The following is an 18733-nucleotide window of genomic DNA, read 5'->3' as shown; positions in this document are numbered from 1 at the left end:
AAGAGCTCTAGTTCAAATTTGAAAGCTGGAATGAGGAACAGTAGTATAGAGCATAATAATACAGAAAGAATGCTTTTCCTCTAAAATCACTTATGTCATCAGCAGCCCTTTGGCCTATGGGGTGACAAAATATAAGTATCTTGAAAGGCTGGAATCCAGGAGCTACTTCACTGATCAAATTACTTTTTTCCCTCAGGTGTTACAGCCATGTTCTTTGGTCATGGAAAATATGATGCATGTTTCAGGGTTGCAGACTGTGGTTGTAACAGTAGAAGAGCTTACTATAAAGGTAAGTTGGATTACTGTCTTTGGGAGAAAACCTGTGTTTTTTCAAAGGAGTTATTGCTTATGCTTTTTTAGTCTGTATATTCCTCTCCTAAACATTAATTTCTCACAACAGTTGAGAAATAGGTGTTTCTGTTTTTCAGAGCTGCTTTGTGTTGGGCAAATTGTTCCTTGTCTACTGTTTTGGCTGTTTCTTGGCAATACAGAGTAAACTTAAATATTGGATACTAGGAGTACTCCAGTTAGTTTCTTTCTGTTTTACTAAACAAGGTTTTTCTTTCCACCTCTAATGTTCTTTTTTCCTTCAGAGAGACACAAACAAGTGTGTGCATGGAAGTACGTATTAACTTAAGGCTCTTAATGTGGTTTTCAGAGTGGTACATAACGTGAAATACTGTGTTCTTAGTAGGTAAATTGTTGAGTGTATCTGTAGAAAAGATCTTTCTGAATGTAATTTGCAAACTCTGAGGAGTTATTTGTCATTTACACCTATCTTGTGTTTTAAATGCTTGTCGGTTTAAAAATGCGTCAAGTGATATGTGCTTATTTGTTTGCTTTAAGATCTCACCAATCATTCTGAACACTGTGGTGACCATTATGGCTGCCATAAAACCAAAAACTACAGAGGAGGATTCTAAAGGAGCAGCTGAAGTTCCTGAAGATTTGTGGCAAGTGAAGCCTATAGATCAGTGCAATGCTTGGTTTCTTGGTGTTGATGTAGCCACAGAAGCAACAGAAACTTTTAAGGACCGTGAACATGCTGTGAAACAAGAGAAGTTTGACATTGTAGTGAAATCTGTTCAGATCACCTTGGAATGTGGTCTGGGGCATCGTACTGTCCCTTTATTGTTAGTGGAATCTGTATTTTCTGGTGTTCTTAAGAACTGGTCCTCACTGATGGAAGTCTCTGCTGATATGTCACTGGAGGTTGGTGCCATCAAATCATTGGTAGTTTATGGAAGGTGCAGAAATGTTTTAATTGTTAAGTAACTTGATTTTTGGTAGTTTCTATGTGCCGAGTTAACAGTTGGTATACACCGTGATTGTCTAGGTCTTTCCCAACCTTGATAATCCTGTGATTCTGTGATTCTGTAATGCTCTGGTAATTCTCAGTAGTCAAGCTATGAGTTACCTCAACTATGTACAGACTTCATATACATAAAGCACTGCTGTACATGGCAGTTATGACTGTGGAGTAATCTAGTCCTCATTGAAGTATTTGAAGTGTTGAAGTTTCTCATCTCAAAATTACTCTCATAGACACTGTAGGGGAGAGAACAGAGAATGCATTATATCAATACAAGTTATTTATGATATTACTAGACCATCTGGCTGTGTTTCTCTACAAGCTTGCTAGATAGTGCGTTTTCAAAGTGGTGTCACTGAAGAAAAATGTACAATGTGTTTCACTTGTATGGACTGTTTTTTTTTCTTTTGAGGCTGTTAGAAGTTAATACTACAGCTCTGAAATGTGAATCAAAGATTGAAAAAAAGTTTTTGCTTTGTTTTATTTTCTTAATGTGGTAGTGTATTAATTGCTATAAGAAGGATCATAGTTCTTTGTTTTTATATGCCTTATTTAATTTTGATTCTTTCTTTAGATTCATTATTACAACGAAACTTATGCAGTATGGGAACCTCTAATTGAAAGAATTGAAGGAGGAAAGAAGCAATGGAGTTTAAAGCTGGAAGTATGTAAATGTACTAGAAATTAAGTTATACTGGGTTTGATTAGAGAGCTGTTTCTTAATAATTTTATGTAATGGAATGCTGACCTTTCAAATGCTGTTGCGTTGAGGGAGCTATGGAATTTCACAAGGAAGAATTCAGTCTGTTGATATCAGGAGGTTTTTCTGAATGAAGCTGTTTGTGCATTGCAAAGGCAAAATGTAGCATGTAACCACACATGCACTTAGGGAATGAAATAACTTGCTTGAATTGGTATAAAACTTCCATGTTACTGATAAGTTTGTCTGAGATCTACCTCAGATTTACAAGGTAAAGTAGATATTCCTTTGCTTGGAGAAAGTTTCAAGCATAGTGCATGCTTTTTCCTGTTGTAACACAGAAGGAAAAAATAGTTCAATACATTCATAATTGCTTAGTGAAATTTTTGTTGTAGATGAAGACTAATCCTGTGCAAGAAAGAAGTTTGATGCCTGGAGATGATTTCATTGTTTTTCCTGAGCCACAAACTGCAGTTAACATCTCTTCAAGGGATACAATGAATATAACAATATCCAAATGCTGTCTGGCTGTATTCAGTAATTTAGCCAAGGTAAGCATTAAATGATTTGGCTCTGTAGAGAGCTCTGTAGACTCTGTGCTGCTAGTCATTGTTCTACAGCCCTGACAAATGTTAGTGAGCACAGGTGACAAGTTTTACTCAGATAGCCCTTAAGGGTAGATAACAACGTGGTACTAGCTTTTGAAGAAGGCAGTTTCTGTGTTAGAGGAACAGATGTTCTTGTACAGGGCTGAAGGAGAGAAAATGAAAGGGAAGTAAATTTCTCTTAATATGTAAGAAAATGCACTGTAGGAAACACTTATGTTAATTGGAGAGTGTTATTTCTATTTGGCCTGCTTCTTTTCTGTAAGATGTCTGTTCCATGACAGAAATCAAACCATTTATACAGAAGTATCTTGTGTCCATTTTATTAACTTCCAAATGAACTAGAGTTTATAAGTTAATACTTGCTTATATTCTTAGTCTATGTTGGAGATCAGCTAACATGGATCTTGTGTAATAAAATGGATGTTTGTAAGCCTAAGTTGTGGTTAAGTGCAAAGTATAGTGATGTTCTAGTGACTTCTGTGTTGTGACTCAGCTCATTTAGTTTTCTTGTAAAGCTGCTAACAACAATAAAAATCCTTATACATGTATAATTATCATGGTATCAATATTTGATGTAAGTTAGCGAATAGCAGTAAAATCTTTGGGAAAGTTATCTTCCCTGAAATAATACTTCACATAATTACACATATATAGTTTTCTCTATGTACACTATATAGCTATATCTACATATGTAATTCAGAACATTATTTAACAGGCACTGTCTTAGGAGACTTGAAGTTTTACATTTCTGTAGCTATTTACGTATGATTACATGATTATAATAAGTTAATAATCATTATGAATGTTCTTAATTGCAGGCATTTTCAGAGGGGACTGCATCTACATTTGACTATTCCTTTAAAGATACAGCTCCTTTCATAGTGAAAAATGCCCTCGGTGTTCCTCTCAAAGTGTTTCCTAGCTCCAGTTTTCGAATTGCCAATTCAGGTGAAAAAGAAAACCTGCACGATGTAGGAAGCGGTCAGAGCATGGAACTGGAATACTCAGTTTTTGAAGCTCCTCAGCGCAGGAAGCTGTCTGCCTTGTACCGACAGGAGAGCTCCATCTTCTCTTTAAATTTAGGTATGATGCTAGGGAATGCTGTACTGTACAATATGTTGAGAATAGGAAAATGGGTGAGTCAATGTAGTTTACTTCAGGTAACATAAGTTGTGTTAAAACTATTTTTGAGTACTGATGGCAATTAAAAAAAATTAAATATCCAAACAACCACAAAGCCTCCCATTGGCATGTTTAAGAAGATAGAAATTCCAGTTTTTTTTAGAGTGCTGAGTACACTTTTTCTCTCAGCCCCTTGGATAAAATAGCTGTTTTAGTACAGTCATTGATAAACTTTCTCGCAGATCCCTTGGACTTAACTCACTCAAAATATACTTTTGTGTATTCTTTGATATATTTCTTACTCAAATTATAACATGAAGTTAAAAGTTAAGATCTTTAGGAGTGTTCTGCCTTAACTTAACGCTTCAGTTTTCCCTAGTGCTCAAATACCACCCCGGGTTGTTTTTGCTAGAGGCTGTCTCTGATACTTGTTATTGAGTCCAGAGAAACATGGATGTTGTTCCATTCTTTAAAACTGTAGTATGAATTATGTTTTGTGTAATTAACACTTGTGGTTTTTTTTATGGATTAGAACTGGAAGGATACGAGAAAGTGGAAAACATTCCCATTGCCAAACCAGGTCGACGACTGTACAACATAAAAAGCCTTCTTGATGGTCATTCGGACTCTATCATTGTACAGATTGATGCTGCAGAAGGAAATAAGGTTATTTCTGTGCGGTCTCCTCTACAGGTAAACAAAAACAAAACCTGAAAGAAATGTTCTTCTGAGTGATTTTGCATGTTATTCTTCATGGGTTTCATTTGTTTGAAGTAATGCACTTCTCAAAAAGCTAATTAGAGGCAAATAACTGCATTTTTATAAGATTTTTTTTCCTCTTAGAAATAAAAATCTAGTTTTTTTAATTTGACTTTCTAGTATTCTGAACTTTGAGATTGAACATGTAACTGTTACGCAGATTAACTTTTTAAACATGTTTTTTACAGTTCATGGAATTTAAAAGTTAGCATAGTTTTCTCAAGCAGTTGCCTTTTGTTTTTCTATTGAGGTGTATTTCTTACAAAGACATTCTTCGTAATTTTTCCTTCAGTAACTTTTACAAAACGAATGTAATGAACATTTTGTTTTTTTGATCCTAGATTAAGAACCATTTCTCTATCCCATTTGTGATCTATAAACTGAGTAGGGAGTCCAGATCGCTGGAACCAATTGGCACATCCAAGCCTGAAGAGGAATTTCATGTTCCCTTACACTCATACAGGTGTGTTTTGTTTTCTGTTCTATATGACTGTTCTTTGTAAGACTGATAAACAAGTATAGCATTACTCTGGAAGCTTAAATTTGCAGCTGATTTGATAAAAAGAAAAAATCAAACTGTCTTCATTTGGTAATTATGCAATGTGCTGCAAAGTCACTCCAGAATGTTAGCAATAACTGGTTGATGATTTGCAATCAATGTGCAGATATGTGTACCATTTCTGTCCTCTTTCTGTAGGTGTCATCTGTATGTTCGACCAACAGGAATGTTGGAGGGTCAGTTTAGAGAATCCACAACTAATATTGTCTGGAGAGAAGAGCTACATAGGAGCAATGAAGTAAAATGCTTGTTACAGTGCCCAGCCACCGAGACCAATTTCTTGCCTCTAATAGTCAGCACAACAGCACTACCTGATCAATTAAACTATATTTCAGCATATGGAGAGGAGTGGGATCCTGCCTACATTATCCATCTTCACCCTACACTGACTGTGAGGAATCTCCTGCCATACTCCCTGAGATATTTACTGGAGGTAGGTGCAAAGTATAATTCAGTGTCGTTGCACCTTGTAGCGTGATTGTAAGATGCATTTGAAATCATAGAGGAGGGAGAGAACTGGGTCAGGGGATACAATGGAATGAGTTTGTCTTCTTGAAATCTTGAATTGTTTAGTCTTTACTCTTCTGCAAGTGAAGTGCAGTTGACCTTGGATTATTCATAGGATCAGGTTCAAATAAGTGATTGGATATTGTGACACATGATGCTGAAAAAACCTAAAAAGTGAGAATCCTGCAAGAGAAGAATAAAATGCTGTTTTGTAAATGTCTACGTTTTGTGTCTTAACAGCTTGTTTTGCCCCTTTATAACTTTACTGCAGGGAACAGCAGAAGCTCGTGAATTGCTGGAGGGGAGTGCTGCAGATGTCTTTCATTCCAGAATCAATGGGGAAATAATGGAGCTTGTGTTGATAAAATATCAAGGCAAAAACTGGAATGGCCATCTTAAAATTCATGAAGGGATGCCTGAATTTTTTTCAGTATGCTTTACATGCCATTCTGCAACAGTGATGACAGTGGACTTGTGCATACATACCAGGCGAATTGGAAGCCGTATGATCCTGTCTGTCTTCAGTCCATACTGGATAATCAACAAGACTTCTCGTATTCTTCAGTATCGAGCTGAAGACACTCATGTGAAGCATCCGGCAGATTACAGAGATATTGTTTTGTTCTCCTTCAAGAAGAAAAATATTTTCAGTAAAAATAAGGTATGCTTATTTTAGCTGGAGGTTGTACTTAGAAAACTTACTGTTAAGAAGAAAAGTAACTTGTATTGCTTATCTACTTATCTCTTTATCCCAAGCGATTTACACCTTCAGGAAAATGTATTTGGTGGTGATTGGATTGCTTTGTGTTTTTATTGTTTGATTTAGTTTCTATTTTCTCATTAATTGTACATTTAGAGGGCTAATTATGCTTAGTTAGAACACTAAGAAAATAGAATAGTCTTACTGCCTGCATGCTTTCCCAGACCTTTCTGGATGTTGTGCTGCATCCAGTCAGCTAACTTTGGTCCTGGTGAGAAACTGTTTGGTGATACAAAGTAGGTAGGGACTGCAGTGTCAGTAGGGTGAACTCCTAGCTTACCTGCCAATAAACTCTTCCCTTAGGGAGGGGATGGAGGATGCAAGTTGGATGTGAACATTACTATGGAGGTGTTTTCCACTGAATAATGAAGAATCACAAAATTATCAAAATGACCTTTACCATTTAACATGCACAATGTAAATATTCTGTCCAGTGTTATACAGGCAAGCTTAGTTTGACAGGGTATTTACATGATCAAATGAAGATTACTGTAGCACTAGATGTATTCTTTTTTTTTCCTCAGATGACCCCTTTTTCCCTCTCAATGTTTTCTTCACTGATGTGGTTGAAGAAACATTTTGACCAAGTGCTATTTTATTCCATTCACCTCCCCCCTTCAAGTTGGTAAAGCGCTACAAAATTGTATTTTTTCCCACATTGTAATGTGCTCTCATGAATGAATAGTAACACTAAGTGCTTAAGCCTATCTTAACTTACTGAAGGATTTAAAAGCACTTAAATGTGTTTTTGGTACCATTCTTTGTTATATATTGGCACATATATATGTATATATGCGTATATGGTATGTATGAACTTTTAATTCATTGAAGCACTTTCCATGTTGCCTTTTTTGTGTGTAGATCCAGTTATGTATTTCAACAAGCACTTGGTCCAGTAGCTTTTCCCTTGATACTGTAGGAAGCTATGGATGTGTCAAGTGTCCAGCTAACAATATGGAGTATCTGGTAAGAAAGTTCTTCTGTGTTTTATGGGTCTTTTGGGACACTTGTTTTTCTTCATTTTGAGGCTTTTTTTTCCCACTAGTTTTAAATCAAATGTTAAAATGAAAACGAACCATTTCCTGTTATGAGACCTTATGATATTATGCTGTTGAATTCTAATACTGAGGACACAAGTGTTCACGTTGAAAACTCAATATTTTTGGGGTTGCTTAGAGACTGACTTAGCAACGTCATCTGAAGTACCTCCAAAGCAATACAGAATAAAAAATGAATTAAAAAACAAAACCAAACAAAAAATACTACCGGAGGCTCCTGATGAACTGATACCATTTACTACCAAACACTACAGCTAAAACTCTCTTTTGACTTTGGGCCAATCGTGTAGTATAATGCACTCCCTTAAACTGTGTGCTTCTTCATTCTTATGTTGCAAGTGTTCAGAACCAGGGATGTTCTGTGCAAGCCTTTGTAATTAGTGTAACATTGGCTTTTCTTCTCATCCATTGTGACTTTTCTCTTAATCTTCTTGTTGATTGTTTGAACAAATTTTCCTTCTTCAACAGGTTGGAGTTAGTATCAAAATGAGCAGTTTTAACCTTACAAGGATAGTTACCTTTACTCCGTTCTACACAGTAGCAAACAAATCTTCTCTGGAACTAGAAGTTGGTGAAATGGGTCCTAATGGCTCTTTTCCAACTAACAAATGGAATTATATCTCACCTTCAGAGGTAATATTTTGTTATATTTTTGCTTCCTTTGGATGTTATCATAGACAAATAGCAGGTCTTTAGCTGTCATGTATAAAATAAAATCTCTGTAGATGCTCTGTCTTCTCTGTTGTTATGACATGGACAATTCACATATCTCGGGTGTCATATATTGGGTAAATTAATGAAGTCTTTCAATTTAGATAACTTATTCATGGTATGTCTATTACTAGGAACTGGGGTAAGAACCTAAGGCAGATGGATTAGTCACACAAGACTACTTACTGCTGGTTTGCTATATTGAACACATACAAACTATTTGTCATTAATATCTCTTGTTTTACAGTGTCTTCCGTTCTGGCCTGAAAACTCATCTGGTGAACTTTGTGTAAGAGTAGTCGGCTTCGAAAGTGCGTCCAAACCATTCCTATTTCAAGTCCCAGATAATGGCACTCTGCTGAGGCTGGAAGGATTGGTGAGACTACGAATCTTTGTGGTCCATACTTAATAGCACACTTAAAACTGTATATTTTTTGTACTATTCTAAGACAGTAGATAGCTCAGATTTGCAAGGTAATCTTCTCTCGACCCTATATATAGTGAAGCTTTATACAATCTTATGAAGTAGTAAATGTTGTTTCTTATGCATCTCTGTGAGCTGGAGAATCCATGCGATTCCTTCCCAAAAGCAGACGTGTTCCTTTCCACAGCTACCTTTAGTACAGCCTTTCAGCATAAAGAAAAGAACTGAGCTGTACACATTTTAGTGGTGTTATTGTATTGGAAATACTCTGGAGGAAAGCAGGATATCAAAAGCTGTTATGAGAGACTCAGTGTGATTTGTTTAGAGCTTTATTCAATAGAAATTTTCTGCTCAGTGATCAGTTTGTAATCTGTGATCACTGAATTTATCTTACATTTTAAGAACTATGGTGCAGTCATCTGCACTTCTCTTTCAGTTTTGTAAAATGTATGGAAGGAAATGCCTGCCTGTTGGTTTTATGGAGTGTAGCCAAAAAAAGTAATTTAAAAAACTGTTACACATCTGATTTTATAAGCCATTTCTTTCTTACAATGAGAATATACATTTTAATCTAAACCTACAGATATTTTGTGAATGCTACTAATTTCTTAATTAAGCCACTACATGTACTTGATGTTACTGTTACTAGATAATGTGGATTTTTTTCTGTTTGTGAGAGATCCATGGAAGACTGATAGGAAAGTAATAATTTAGCCCCTCCTTCCTTGAATGTGTGCATGGAGCAAATACTGAACTTTCTCTCTTAACTTTCACTCCAGACAGGGGGCTTATTGGTAGAGGTGAATGTGTCAGAGCACTCTACTCTTATAAGCTTCTCAGATTACCACGAGGGATCAGCTCCAGTGCTTATTGTTAACCATACTTCATGGGACTCCCTCAGATATAAACAAAGGTATGTAAAAGAAACAATTTGCTGATAATTATTTTAAGAGTGGATGTCCTTTGAGAAGAAAGTAATAATTCTCTTTTACCATTATGGTAAATAATTATATTTTCAATTAAAAAATAATTAAAAAATCTATATCATTCTTTTAATGAAGTATTATATACCTGCTATTAAGCAGCTAATACGATTTGAGAAACTGGAGAGGATGAAGTGGGAGTATAGACTATAGTTCACCAAGGGCCTCGCTACAGCTTGGAGTTATCACTTACATCCTTCATGCCTCACCTCCAGGAGGCTGGATCAGAAGAGTATATGGTTCTGTAACTTGTATTGCTTTAAGGAGTGATCTTTAAACAGGTAATTATGTGGTCTTTATTTTAAATTTGTTATTATTTTAAACTGCAGTGGATTGCAGGAGGAAATGGAGTTGAAACCGAAGGAAGTATGCCTGTTTGCATGGACAGATCCAACTAAAACAAGAAAATTGGCTTGGGGCTACTCTCAAAGCTTTGGTGAACACGATCTGCTGAAGGTAAATCTCAGAAAGGGAGATCCAGAGTAGGAGTGTAATAATTTTTAGTGGAAGTTTCTTAAGTAATTTGGCATCTCTGTATTATCCTCCTGCTGATCCTATTCTCACTTAAGCAAGCTTTTAGGTACTGAGATAGATAGGAATAGAGGATTTCATTTAGTTTCCAAACTGTTTTCACCATGCTTTCCTCAGATATTAAAGAAGAGTAGTGGGGAGCTTTGGCTGTAGAAGTATCTGTATAATACAAAAGACAGAATAAATCACTTTAGTCAGTACTGAATTTGGCTTAAATATTTCCCTAAAGGTCTAGGAAAAACTGTGACTGGCTTCCGTGTGAGAAGTGCTTGCATGGAGTAGAAAACCAGGTTGTTCAGTGAGAGCGGTATTTGTAGTGTTTCTAGCTTCCTCTATATTAAAATATTGTCAAGTGGGTGCAAATACAAATGATTTCCATTGGAAAAACTGTGACTGGCTTCCGTGTGAGAAGTGCTTGCATGGAGTAGAAAACCAGGTTGTTCAGTGAGAGCGGTATTTGTAGTGTTTCTAGCTTCCTCTATATTAAAATATTGTCAAGTGGGTGCAAATACAAATGATTCCATTGGAAAATGAGCGAGGGGGTGGGGGAAGGCTACAAACAGAGGTAAATCTAGGATAAGACCAATCAGAATTTTTGTTACGTAATGGGGAAGCAGGCATTTACCATGTAATCACTTTATTGAGTCAGATTTTCTACATTTATCTTAAAATGATTTTAGTTTGCATGAAAACTAATTTCTTTGGTATATCATCATAATTACTTTTATGTGACTTTTAAGAAGGGGATTTTTATCTATCTCATTTGTGCCTCAAAAATTAACAAATGAGAAATCTCTGCATTTGAGTTTTCGAACACTTTTTAATTGTTGTCCATCTTTACTGTTTTATGGTATGCAATTTAATGCATTCTCCCCCCTTGTAACATAGGATTCTAAGTTGTTTCCTTTGCTTAGTAATCATTGCCAAAGTTCTTCTGACTTTCTACTATTGCTGGGGAGTTCCTGTACTTCAAAAGCGCTTACAAATAAACAAAAAAGGGGGAAAGAAACAAATAAAAAACCATCCAGCTTATTTTCTTTACAGTGTTTGAGATACAACATGCTGCTAGGTCAGTGTGGTGCGGTAAACTGAATCAACAACAGAAAATGATTTTAGCTCTGTTCTGCTTGTGTAACAGTGAACCTGTTGCTGTATATAAACAAACATTGTGGATTTACTCCTGTAATGTATTATGTTTTTTCCATTACAGGATGAATGTGGCCAATTTCCATATAATGCAAATATTCAGATACACTGGGTTTCTTTCCTGGATGGTCGCCAACGGGTGCTGCTTTTCACAGATGATGTTGCGTTGGTTTCCAAAGCATTGCAAGCTGAAGAGCTAGAGCAACCTGATCAAGAAATAATCTTGTCAATTCACAGTCTTGGACTTTCTCTTGTTAACAACGAAAACAAAAAAGAAATCTCTTACATAGGAATTACCAGGTAGTGCACATAGAGGCCTAAATATTTCCTTGAGTACTCAAAAATTGACAATACATGGTAAATTTAGCAGTGTAGATGAATTGATAGGAGTGTCTTGCCTGTGTGATTAATATGGGTGAAACCTTTCAAGCAAATCCAAGTTCTGCCATTTTTCCTGTTGTTCAATTTATTTAAATGGGATATGCTTCCTTTTTTTCTTAGCTTCTATGAAACACAAACAGTAGTTCATTCAGGCCTGAAAAATGAGGATAGCATCTTTTTGTGTGCCTCGTGTGCATAAGTGCTTAAGTATTTTAAAACTGTTAACCTTGTTGTGTGACTTGCAGTTCTGGTGTTGTCTGGGAAGAAAAGCGGAAGCAGAAATGGAGGCCGTTTAATCAAAAACAAATAAACCTATTGGAACAAGCCTATCAAAAGCATCTTAGTAAGAGGGCTTTCCAAGGTCCAGGTTGGCATAAACTGGACAGCACTACGGAGGTATGTTTTGAGTTGCAGCATTTAAATGACTGTACAGCCTGAACGGCAGTGAAAATAGACATATATTTTGTTATTTAAGGATAGATGACCAATTGAAAGATGCTCAATATGAGAATTAAACTGTATGTTGGAATAGTTTTGTGTTCTACAAAGTAAAATATCTTGTTCTTATGTAAAATTGAGACAATATTGATGTATTTCCTGTGTACTTATTAATAAGTAAGAGATCACCTGTCAGGACTGGGGGTAGAAGCATCAACTGGGATGTGAAGTAGTGGTATGTAAACATCTTTAGTTACACCGATGTGTGATGAATAACTATTAAGATAACACAGACATTTTTAGTTTGAGCAATTGAAGTTGTGTGTAATGTACTTGTCAAAATAACTCATTTTCTTTCCATGCAAATACTTAATCAGAGTAATTTTGGAAATTCAAGTGATTGTGATATAATGAATAACACCTGTGTTACATGCTAGGCTGTTTATTGGTATTATAAAATGTTTTTTATCCTCAAGCTTAATTAAATGACAAACTTGTTCTGTTTTCTTACTATTACTAGGTGAATTTTAGTAAGATCCCAATGGAAATGCGCCTTCCAGTTAGATGCAACATTCGCCGTAACTTCCTATCAGGAATTCATGTTGAATTCAAACAGTCACCTCACCAGAGAAGCTTACGAGCTCAATTGTATTGGCTGCAGGTAAGGCCTTTCCTCATGCTCTATATAGCAAACACTTAAGACTTCATTGTATTTATTCATTGTATTCATATACCTACATGAAGAGGTATCTCCAAATCTAATGTATATCAGAGAGTCACAGAATTGCAAGGGTTGGAAGGGAACTCTGAAGATCAAGTTCAGCCCTCCTGCTAAAGCAGATTCCCTATGTTAGGCAGTGCAGTGAAATGTTCAGATGGATCTTGATTATCTTCAACTTCAGCAACTTCTCTGGTCAACCTCTTCCTGCCATCTGTCACTCTCAGAAGTTCTTCCTTGTTTGTATGGAACTTGCAGTGTTCCAGTTCTTTCCCATTGGCCCATGTTCTTTAGCTGCATGTCATAGAAAAGAGTCTGGCCCCATTTTGCACAGTATGGAAATGATTGCACAAAATTATGGATTAATGTAAAACAGAGCCTTAAAATGAAAAGTGTATTTCTAAAACAAGTTAATAGGTGAAGAAAAAATTAAATAAAATAACCTTTTTCAAACTTTATTGTAGTTGGTTCTGTACAGTCATAGGTTGTATATAGTCATGTAACATTAGATAGTGTACCTAGAGAATCAGAGCTCTGGGTGTACAAAAGTGACCAACCTACTGGAAAGCAGACAATAGGCATTAAACCAATATCCAATCTGTATGTAAGCTTAGTAGTGAATTAACTTTCAGTATTTGTACCTGACTAGCCTACTCCAGTTGGTACTATTAGTGCTGATACATGAGCAAGAATCACCAGTAGGTTGTTTGAGCAGGTACTTCTCAGAAGTGCTTAATGTTAGAGGAAAATACAGAGGAAAATAACTATCAACTTCATCAGCACTGGCTGCCCTTCGGAGCCTTGCACAAAGGAGGCACTTGTCAAGGACCCTGTTAATGCTTTTTCTGATCAGCTGCTGGGGAAGATTTTCCTCTTTCTTTCATGTTTTGTTTTTTATTTTGCATGAAGGTGGTACTTGTTATTAGAGTCAAACATACCATCAGCTACCGATCCTCTAAATGAATGTGTGTGTGAAATTCTGTAAGCATCCCCTTGCAATGTTTTGAACCGTTAGAACTTCTACTACTTAAAAAGTATATTCTTAAAATTATTGCAGTGAAATCTTCCTTCCCTTTCTCCTTCCCCTAAGAAGAATGGGGAAGGAGTATGAAAACAACATTGAAGTATATTTAAAAAAAGGAAGTTCCCCAAGCATTCTAAAACTGAAATGGTCTTTGATTATTGTGGTATTAAAACACAAGTCTAATTAATATGATAATTTTAGGTTGATAATCAGTTACCAGGATCGATGTTTCCTGTCGTGTTTCACCCAGTAGCCCCTCCCAAGTCAATTGCTCTGGATTCGGGTAAGTGAAAGCTTCTAATGATACCAGAATTACGCAGCCTGGAATTTTGTAGCTTGACAATTTATTTTTTATTTTTCGTTTCAGAACCAAAACCATTCATTGATATCAGTGTTATCACTAGATTTAATGAATACAGCAAAGTACTGCAATTCAAGTGAGTTTAATCGTGTTGTAATGCATCTTTAGAGATCTTTAATTCTTTTTTAAGTGAACGTTGTTCTAGCAGTGGATTGTCCTATATAAACTACTCCTGACTTGGATCAAGTTTTAAATGTCTGTAGTAGAAAAAAAACACTTAAAAATAGTATTTACTTTCTAAAATAAGAATTGACCCTGTTAAATGCTAAGGAAGTTCTTTAGTGATCAGAATTATGTTCTTCAACTGAAACATCAGTGTTGCATCTCTGCCTGTCTGCTATACAGTGCTGGGTTTATTTGGTGCTCTAACAACAGACAACTCAGTTGGTCTCTAGTGTTGCTCAAGGCAGTATTTTACTGTGTAATGTATCTTCTCTCATTAATATGTCTGTGTCTTTGTTTGAGTTCTTGTGCTGTGAAGTGAGATGAAAATGTTCTAGTGGTTACTTACGAGTTTTTGTACCTGACTAATATAGGTGTGTAATATTTGAGGATGGTCTGTTTTACTGAAGTAAATATTCAGTAATGTGACTTATGGAGGAAGGCAGTTGGATAAGAAGAACAAATATATTACTAAGGTGAAACCAGCAGATTTGCAGTGTTGCAGTAAAGCCACACATAATTTCACCTGACCATTAAGTCCTCGCAGCTGTAAATAAACAGTTAATACTGCTTTTTTAATAAGCAGTATTGAGTAACCAAACCTCAGTTTACAAGTTTAGCTTTAATTCTAGATGCTTTCAAATACCCACTGCTCATCTTCCCATTTTAGATACTTCATGGTTCTTATCCAGGAAATGGCGCTGAAAATTGACCAAGGATTCTTAGCAGCACTTAATGAACTTTTCACTCCATCTACAGATCCAGAAGATGAAAGGCAAAGGGTAAAGTATGGGAGAAACTGATTGTTGCCACAATAGGTCCTTATAGGCCTATGTGATTTTTCTGAATATTTTAGTGAATATTGCATTAGAGATCAATGAACGAAGAGACTTAGTAAAATAATTGTCAATGAAGCATTGGGATTTTCATTCTCATGTAGGGTTGGGTATTACTAACAGACAAGATTGAGTAACTGATACAGGGGTACGTGTAATTATTTTTTCTTTAGAAGTTTAATAGTTTGACACAGTTGTTTCAACTGTGGCTGCAGAGTGTTAAGGGTAGTAGATTAAGGTTAGGGTATGTAAAGTAATCTTTTAACCGAGTTGTTAGTAGTGATGTGTAAATGGAAAGCGATATATATATATATATATTTTTTTTTTTTTCATAGAAATGTTATCTTCAGATGTATTATCTGAAGTTCTGATCTGGTGAGGAAACACAAAAATGCAAATGACCACAGTTAGTTACTTAAGTAATATTTCTGAATTAATATGGTGGTTATATCTGTTAGTGACTGAGAAATATAAGGATGTATCAAGTAAAAAGTCACAGAAATTTTCGTGTGTACCCTTTTTAAGGAAAAGGCTTAGTGTTACTACAGTCTGGGGTGGAGAAGCAATTAGCCCATTTCCAGTTTTGGAGTTGCTGATTGTTTAGTTAGCTTGCTGTTTTGCTGTATTTGTACACAATTATTGTTTGGCTTTTATTCATATATTTATGTATGTTTATGTGTAGTATGTATGTGCTTGTATGTTTTTTCTGCTATTACGTATGTTGATAACCTGTTTAATTTTCTTTCTTTTTATATTAAAATAGTCTAAATTAATTCAGCAAGATGTGGATGCACTTAACACTGAACTAATGGAGACTTCCTTAACAGACTTGTCAACGCTGAGCTTTTTTGAGCTTTTTCATATTTCTCCAATTAAGGTATGTCATAGATGATTTGAGGTAGTAAGGCACTTGATAAAAATTATTTTTTCATTCTTTATGATAAAGTAGATGCTGTGAGCAACCTTTCGGATTAACTTGTTGGTTCTACTGATTCCTTCTTTACAGTTGCATTTGAGTCTGTCTCTGGCTTCTGGTGGTGAAGCATCAGATAAGGGTGGAGAAATGATAGCCATCCATTCTCTTAATTTATTGTTGAAAAGTATTGGAGCTACTCTAACAGATGTGGATGATCTTATTTTCAAGTAAGCCAAAGAAGTCTTTTTATTTTAACAATTTGAAGAAAAATGTACTGTATACTTTTGCTAGAAAGTCTATATTAAACTTTGCTGATTGTCACTAGTAAAAAAGGATAGAGCCTTTATGGAGGAGGAGTAATGCAGGAGAGGTGTGCTTTCTTTCTTTTTCAAGTGAATGTAGCTTATCTCAAGTTTATCTTAAGTACAAAAATAAGCAAACAAACAAATCCCCACCAAAACCCCAGAACTACTGAAATGGAGGAAGAATACCTATAGGTAACATACAATTACTTCACAATCGTTTGTCTTTCAGACTTGCATTCTTTGAAATTAAATATCAGTTCTACAAGAGAGACCAACTGATGAAGAGAGCTGTTAGACATTATAGTGAACAGGTAAATTTTAGTCAAGCCTTTATATAAAGTATTGAATAATTGTCTTTACAGAATGTGAAAAATAGGAATGATGAATGAAAGCTGCTGTTTTCTTTTTTCTTAAGTTCATGGTACTGAAGTAGGAATTTGGAGGCATGTTACTGAAACATAATTACAAAAGTCTCCTGAAAATATGTTGAGAAAACAATATGTGGTTACTTTTGTTCTTTCTGTCTATATGTTTACTCATCACAATGTTCTGTTAGTTATCCTTACATAAACTGTGTCTTTTACATTAGCCAGTCTTTCTCACAATAGAAATACTTGCTTGAGTACTCTAATGCCTTACTTGGATAGTCAGTCAAAAAAATTTATCACCCTTGTATTCTACTGTGTAACAGCAGCCATTAAAGCTGTTCTGGATAGTTTGTTGTTGATGATGATTTATTTTTTGTTGTTTTTGTTTTTACTTAGTTCCTGAAACAGATGTATGTTCTTGTACTTGGGTTAGATGTTCTTGGAAACCCATTTGGCTTAATCAGAGGCTTGTCTGAAGGAGTTGAAGCTTTCTTTTATGAGCCTTTCCAGGTATGACTTTGATCCTTTAACCATACATAAATAGTAGGCTGATGAAATAAGCAGGTAGGGTTGTAGTCTTTTTGTCATTGTACTCTACACTGTTAACATTAAAAAAAAAATAAAAAGGGGTTTTCTCAACTCTTAAAGGAGTGCCATATTAAAACAGTCTTGCTCTGGCTGATGTAAAAGAATTGCTAGAACTTACTTGAAATGCATGTGTAAATACATAGTTTTCTTCTAATGCTAATGGACTTCATTTTCAGGGTGCTGTTCAAGGACCTGAAGAATTTGCTGAGGGCTTTGTAATTGGTGTTAAAAGTCTTCTTGGACATACAGTGGGTGTGTATCCTGTTGCTACTCATTTGATAAAATAGATTAACACATGGATTACATTTATATATTCTTTTTCTCATTTCAGAGGGACGTTTCATGAAAGAATTGTCCCTTAGGTATTCTCAGTACAGGAATTTAAGTTGCAGTAAAATAGCACCATGAGTGTTCAATAGTACAATGAATGTACAATAGTACAGCCAGTCTTCACCTTACATACCATTCACACCTGACTTTCTAGAGAGCATCTAAATCTGTTTTGCAGAACAGGGAAGCAAACTGAGGAGAAGTTGTGTGTACAACTGAATTTATAACATGTTACGGATGAATGAAGTGAGGAGGAATGAAGAAAGTGATTCTATTGATTCCAAAATATCTGGGAAAGCCTGAGATCTGTACTTTTCCTGTGTTCTTGTTACAGTTACTTTAGATGTTTATTCAGCTGTGTGTTACATTTAGTAAAGAAAGTCAAATTCCATTCAGTATGATATGCGATACGTACCTAGCTGATGTAAGAATTATACTAAACTAATGGATTTCAGGCCAATTTCTTCTCATACTCAACGTATTAGTCAGCTTATGTAATCTGGTAATACCTAAAGTCAATATGAGGGAAATCTCTGTGGTTTACTGTGCTTTCTACTTTTAAGTTGTGAAAGAAAAATGGCTTTTACTTTCTGATCTGTTCCATTAGGTGGTGCTGCAGGGGTGGTGTCTAGGATCACTGGTTCTGTTGGGAAAGGTTTAGCAGCCATTACTATGGATAAAGAATATCAGCAAAAACGGAGAGAGGAAATGGGTCGTCAGCCAAGAGATTTCAGCGACAGCCTGGCTAAAGGAGGAAAAGGCTTTTTACGGGTATGAATTGGAAGCTGAGTATATGATGCAACAGCTCTTAATATATACTTCCATGTATATAATTTTTATAATGTCCTCTTTTGGCTTTATCTAAACATGAACTAAACAGAAGACAGAAACAGGAAGTCAGGTTATAGGACACTCAATATCCTCAATATCAATTGTTAGCTTCAGCGTTTGAGGTTATGTTGTTCTTTCAGCCAACACAAGGAACTGAAGATAAGGTCTTAAAAAGGGAAATTGTAAGAAATAACACAAATTTTTCCTCTGAAGTAACTGGGCCCTTTATATTTTCTTCCAGTAGATTATGCCAAATAAATGTTACTTGAGCCGTTTTCAACTTTTACTTTCTATT

General features: G+C 35.6%; 1 protein-coding gene across 1 annotated transcript in view; it reads left to right on the top strand.

Annotated features, from left to right (window-relative positions):
- VPS13C (vacuolar protein sorting 13 homolog C) overlaps nt 1–18733 on the top strand; it is a 75370-nt gene that overhangs the window by 44103 nt on the left and 12534 nt on the right. The window contains exons 53-78 of the mRNA XM_072346039.1: nt 197–289; nt 847–1212; nt 1887–1976; nt 2408–2563; nt 3439–3703; nt 4275–4435; nt 4843–4964; nt 5199–5493; nt 5839–6228; nt 7189–7293; nt 7854–8018; nt 8344–8472; nt 9300–9433; nt 9833–9959; nt 11245–11480; nt 11807–11957; nt 12520–12660; nt 13943–14024; nt 14109–14178; nt 14935–15046; nt 15864–15977; nt 16107–16243; nt 16551–16632; nt 17086–17199; nt 17454–17529; nt 18215–18378. Of these exons, the coding sequence (XP_072202140.1) occupies nt 197–289; nt 847–1212; nt 1887–1976; nt 2408–2563; nt 3439–3703; nt 4275–4435; nt 4843–4964; nt 5199–5493; nt 5839–6228; nt 7189–7293; nt 7854–8018; nt 8344–8472; nt 9300–9433; nt 9833–9959; nt 11245–11480; nt 11807–11957; nt 12520–12660; nt 13943–14024; nt 14109–14178; nt 14935–15046; nt 15864–15977; nt 16107–16243; nt 16551–16632; nt 17086–17199; nt 17454–17529; nt 18215–18378 (4077 nt within the window). The remainder of the gene's footprint in view (nt 1–196; nt 290–846; nt 1213–1886; nt 1977–2407; nt 2564–3438; nt 3704–4274; nt 4436–4842; nt 4965–5198; nt 5494–5838; nt 6229–7188; nt 7294–7853; nt 8019–8343; nt 8473–9299; nt 9434–9832; nt 9960–11244; nt 11481–11806; nt 11958–12519; nt 12661–13942; nt 14025–14108; nt 14179–14934; nt 15047–15863; nt 15978–16106; nt 16244–16550; nt 16633–17085; nt 17200–17453; nt 17530–18214; nt 18379–18733) is intronic.

Source organism: Excalfactoria chinensis, chromosome 10 (genome assembly GCF_039878825.1).
Source record: "Excalfactoria chinensis isolate bCotChi1 chromosome 10, bCotChi1.hap2, whole genome shotgun sequence".
NCBI classification, from domain to species: Eukaryota; Metazoa; Chordata; class Aves; order Galliformes; family Phasianidae; genus Excalfactoria; species Excalfactoria chinensis.
The sequence above is the reverse complement of the archived record's forward strand: the minus strand, read 5'-3'. Positions and strand labels throughout refer to the sequence as shown.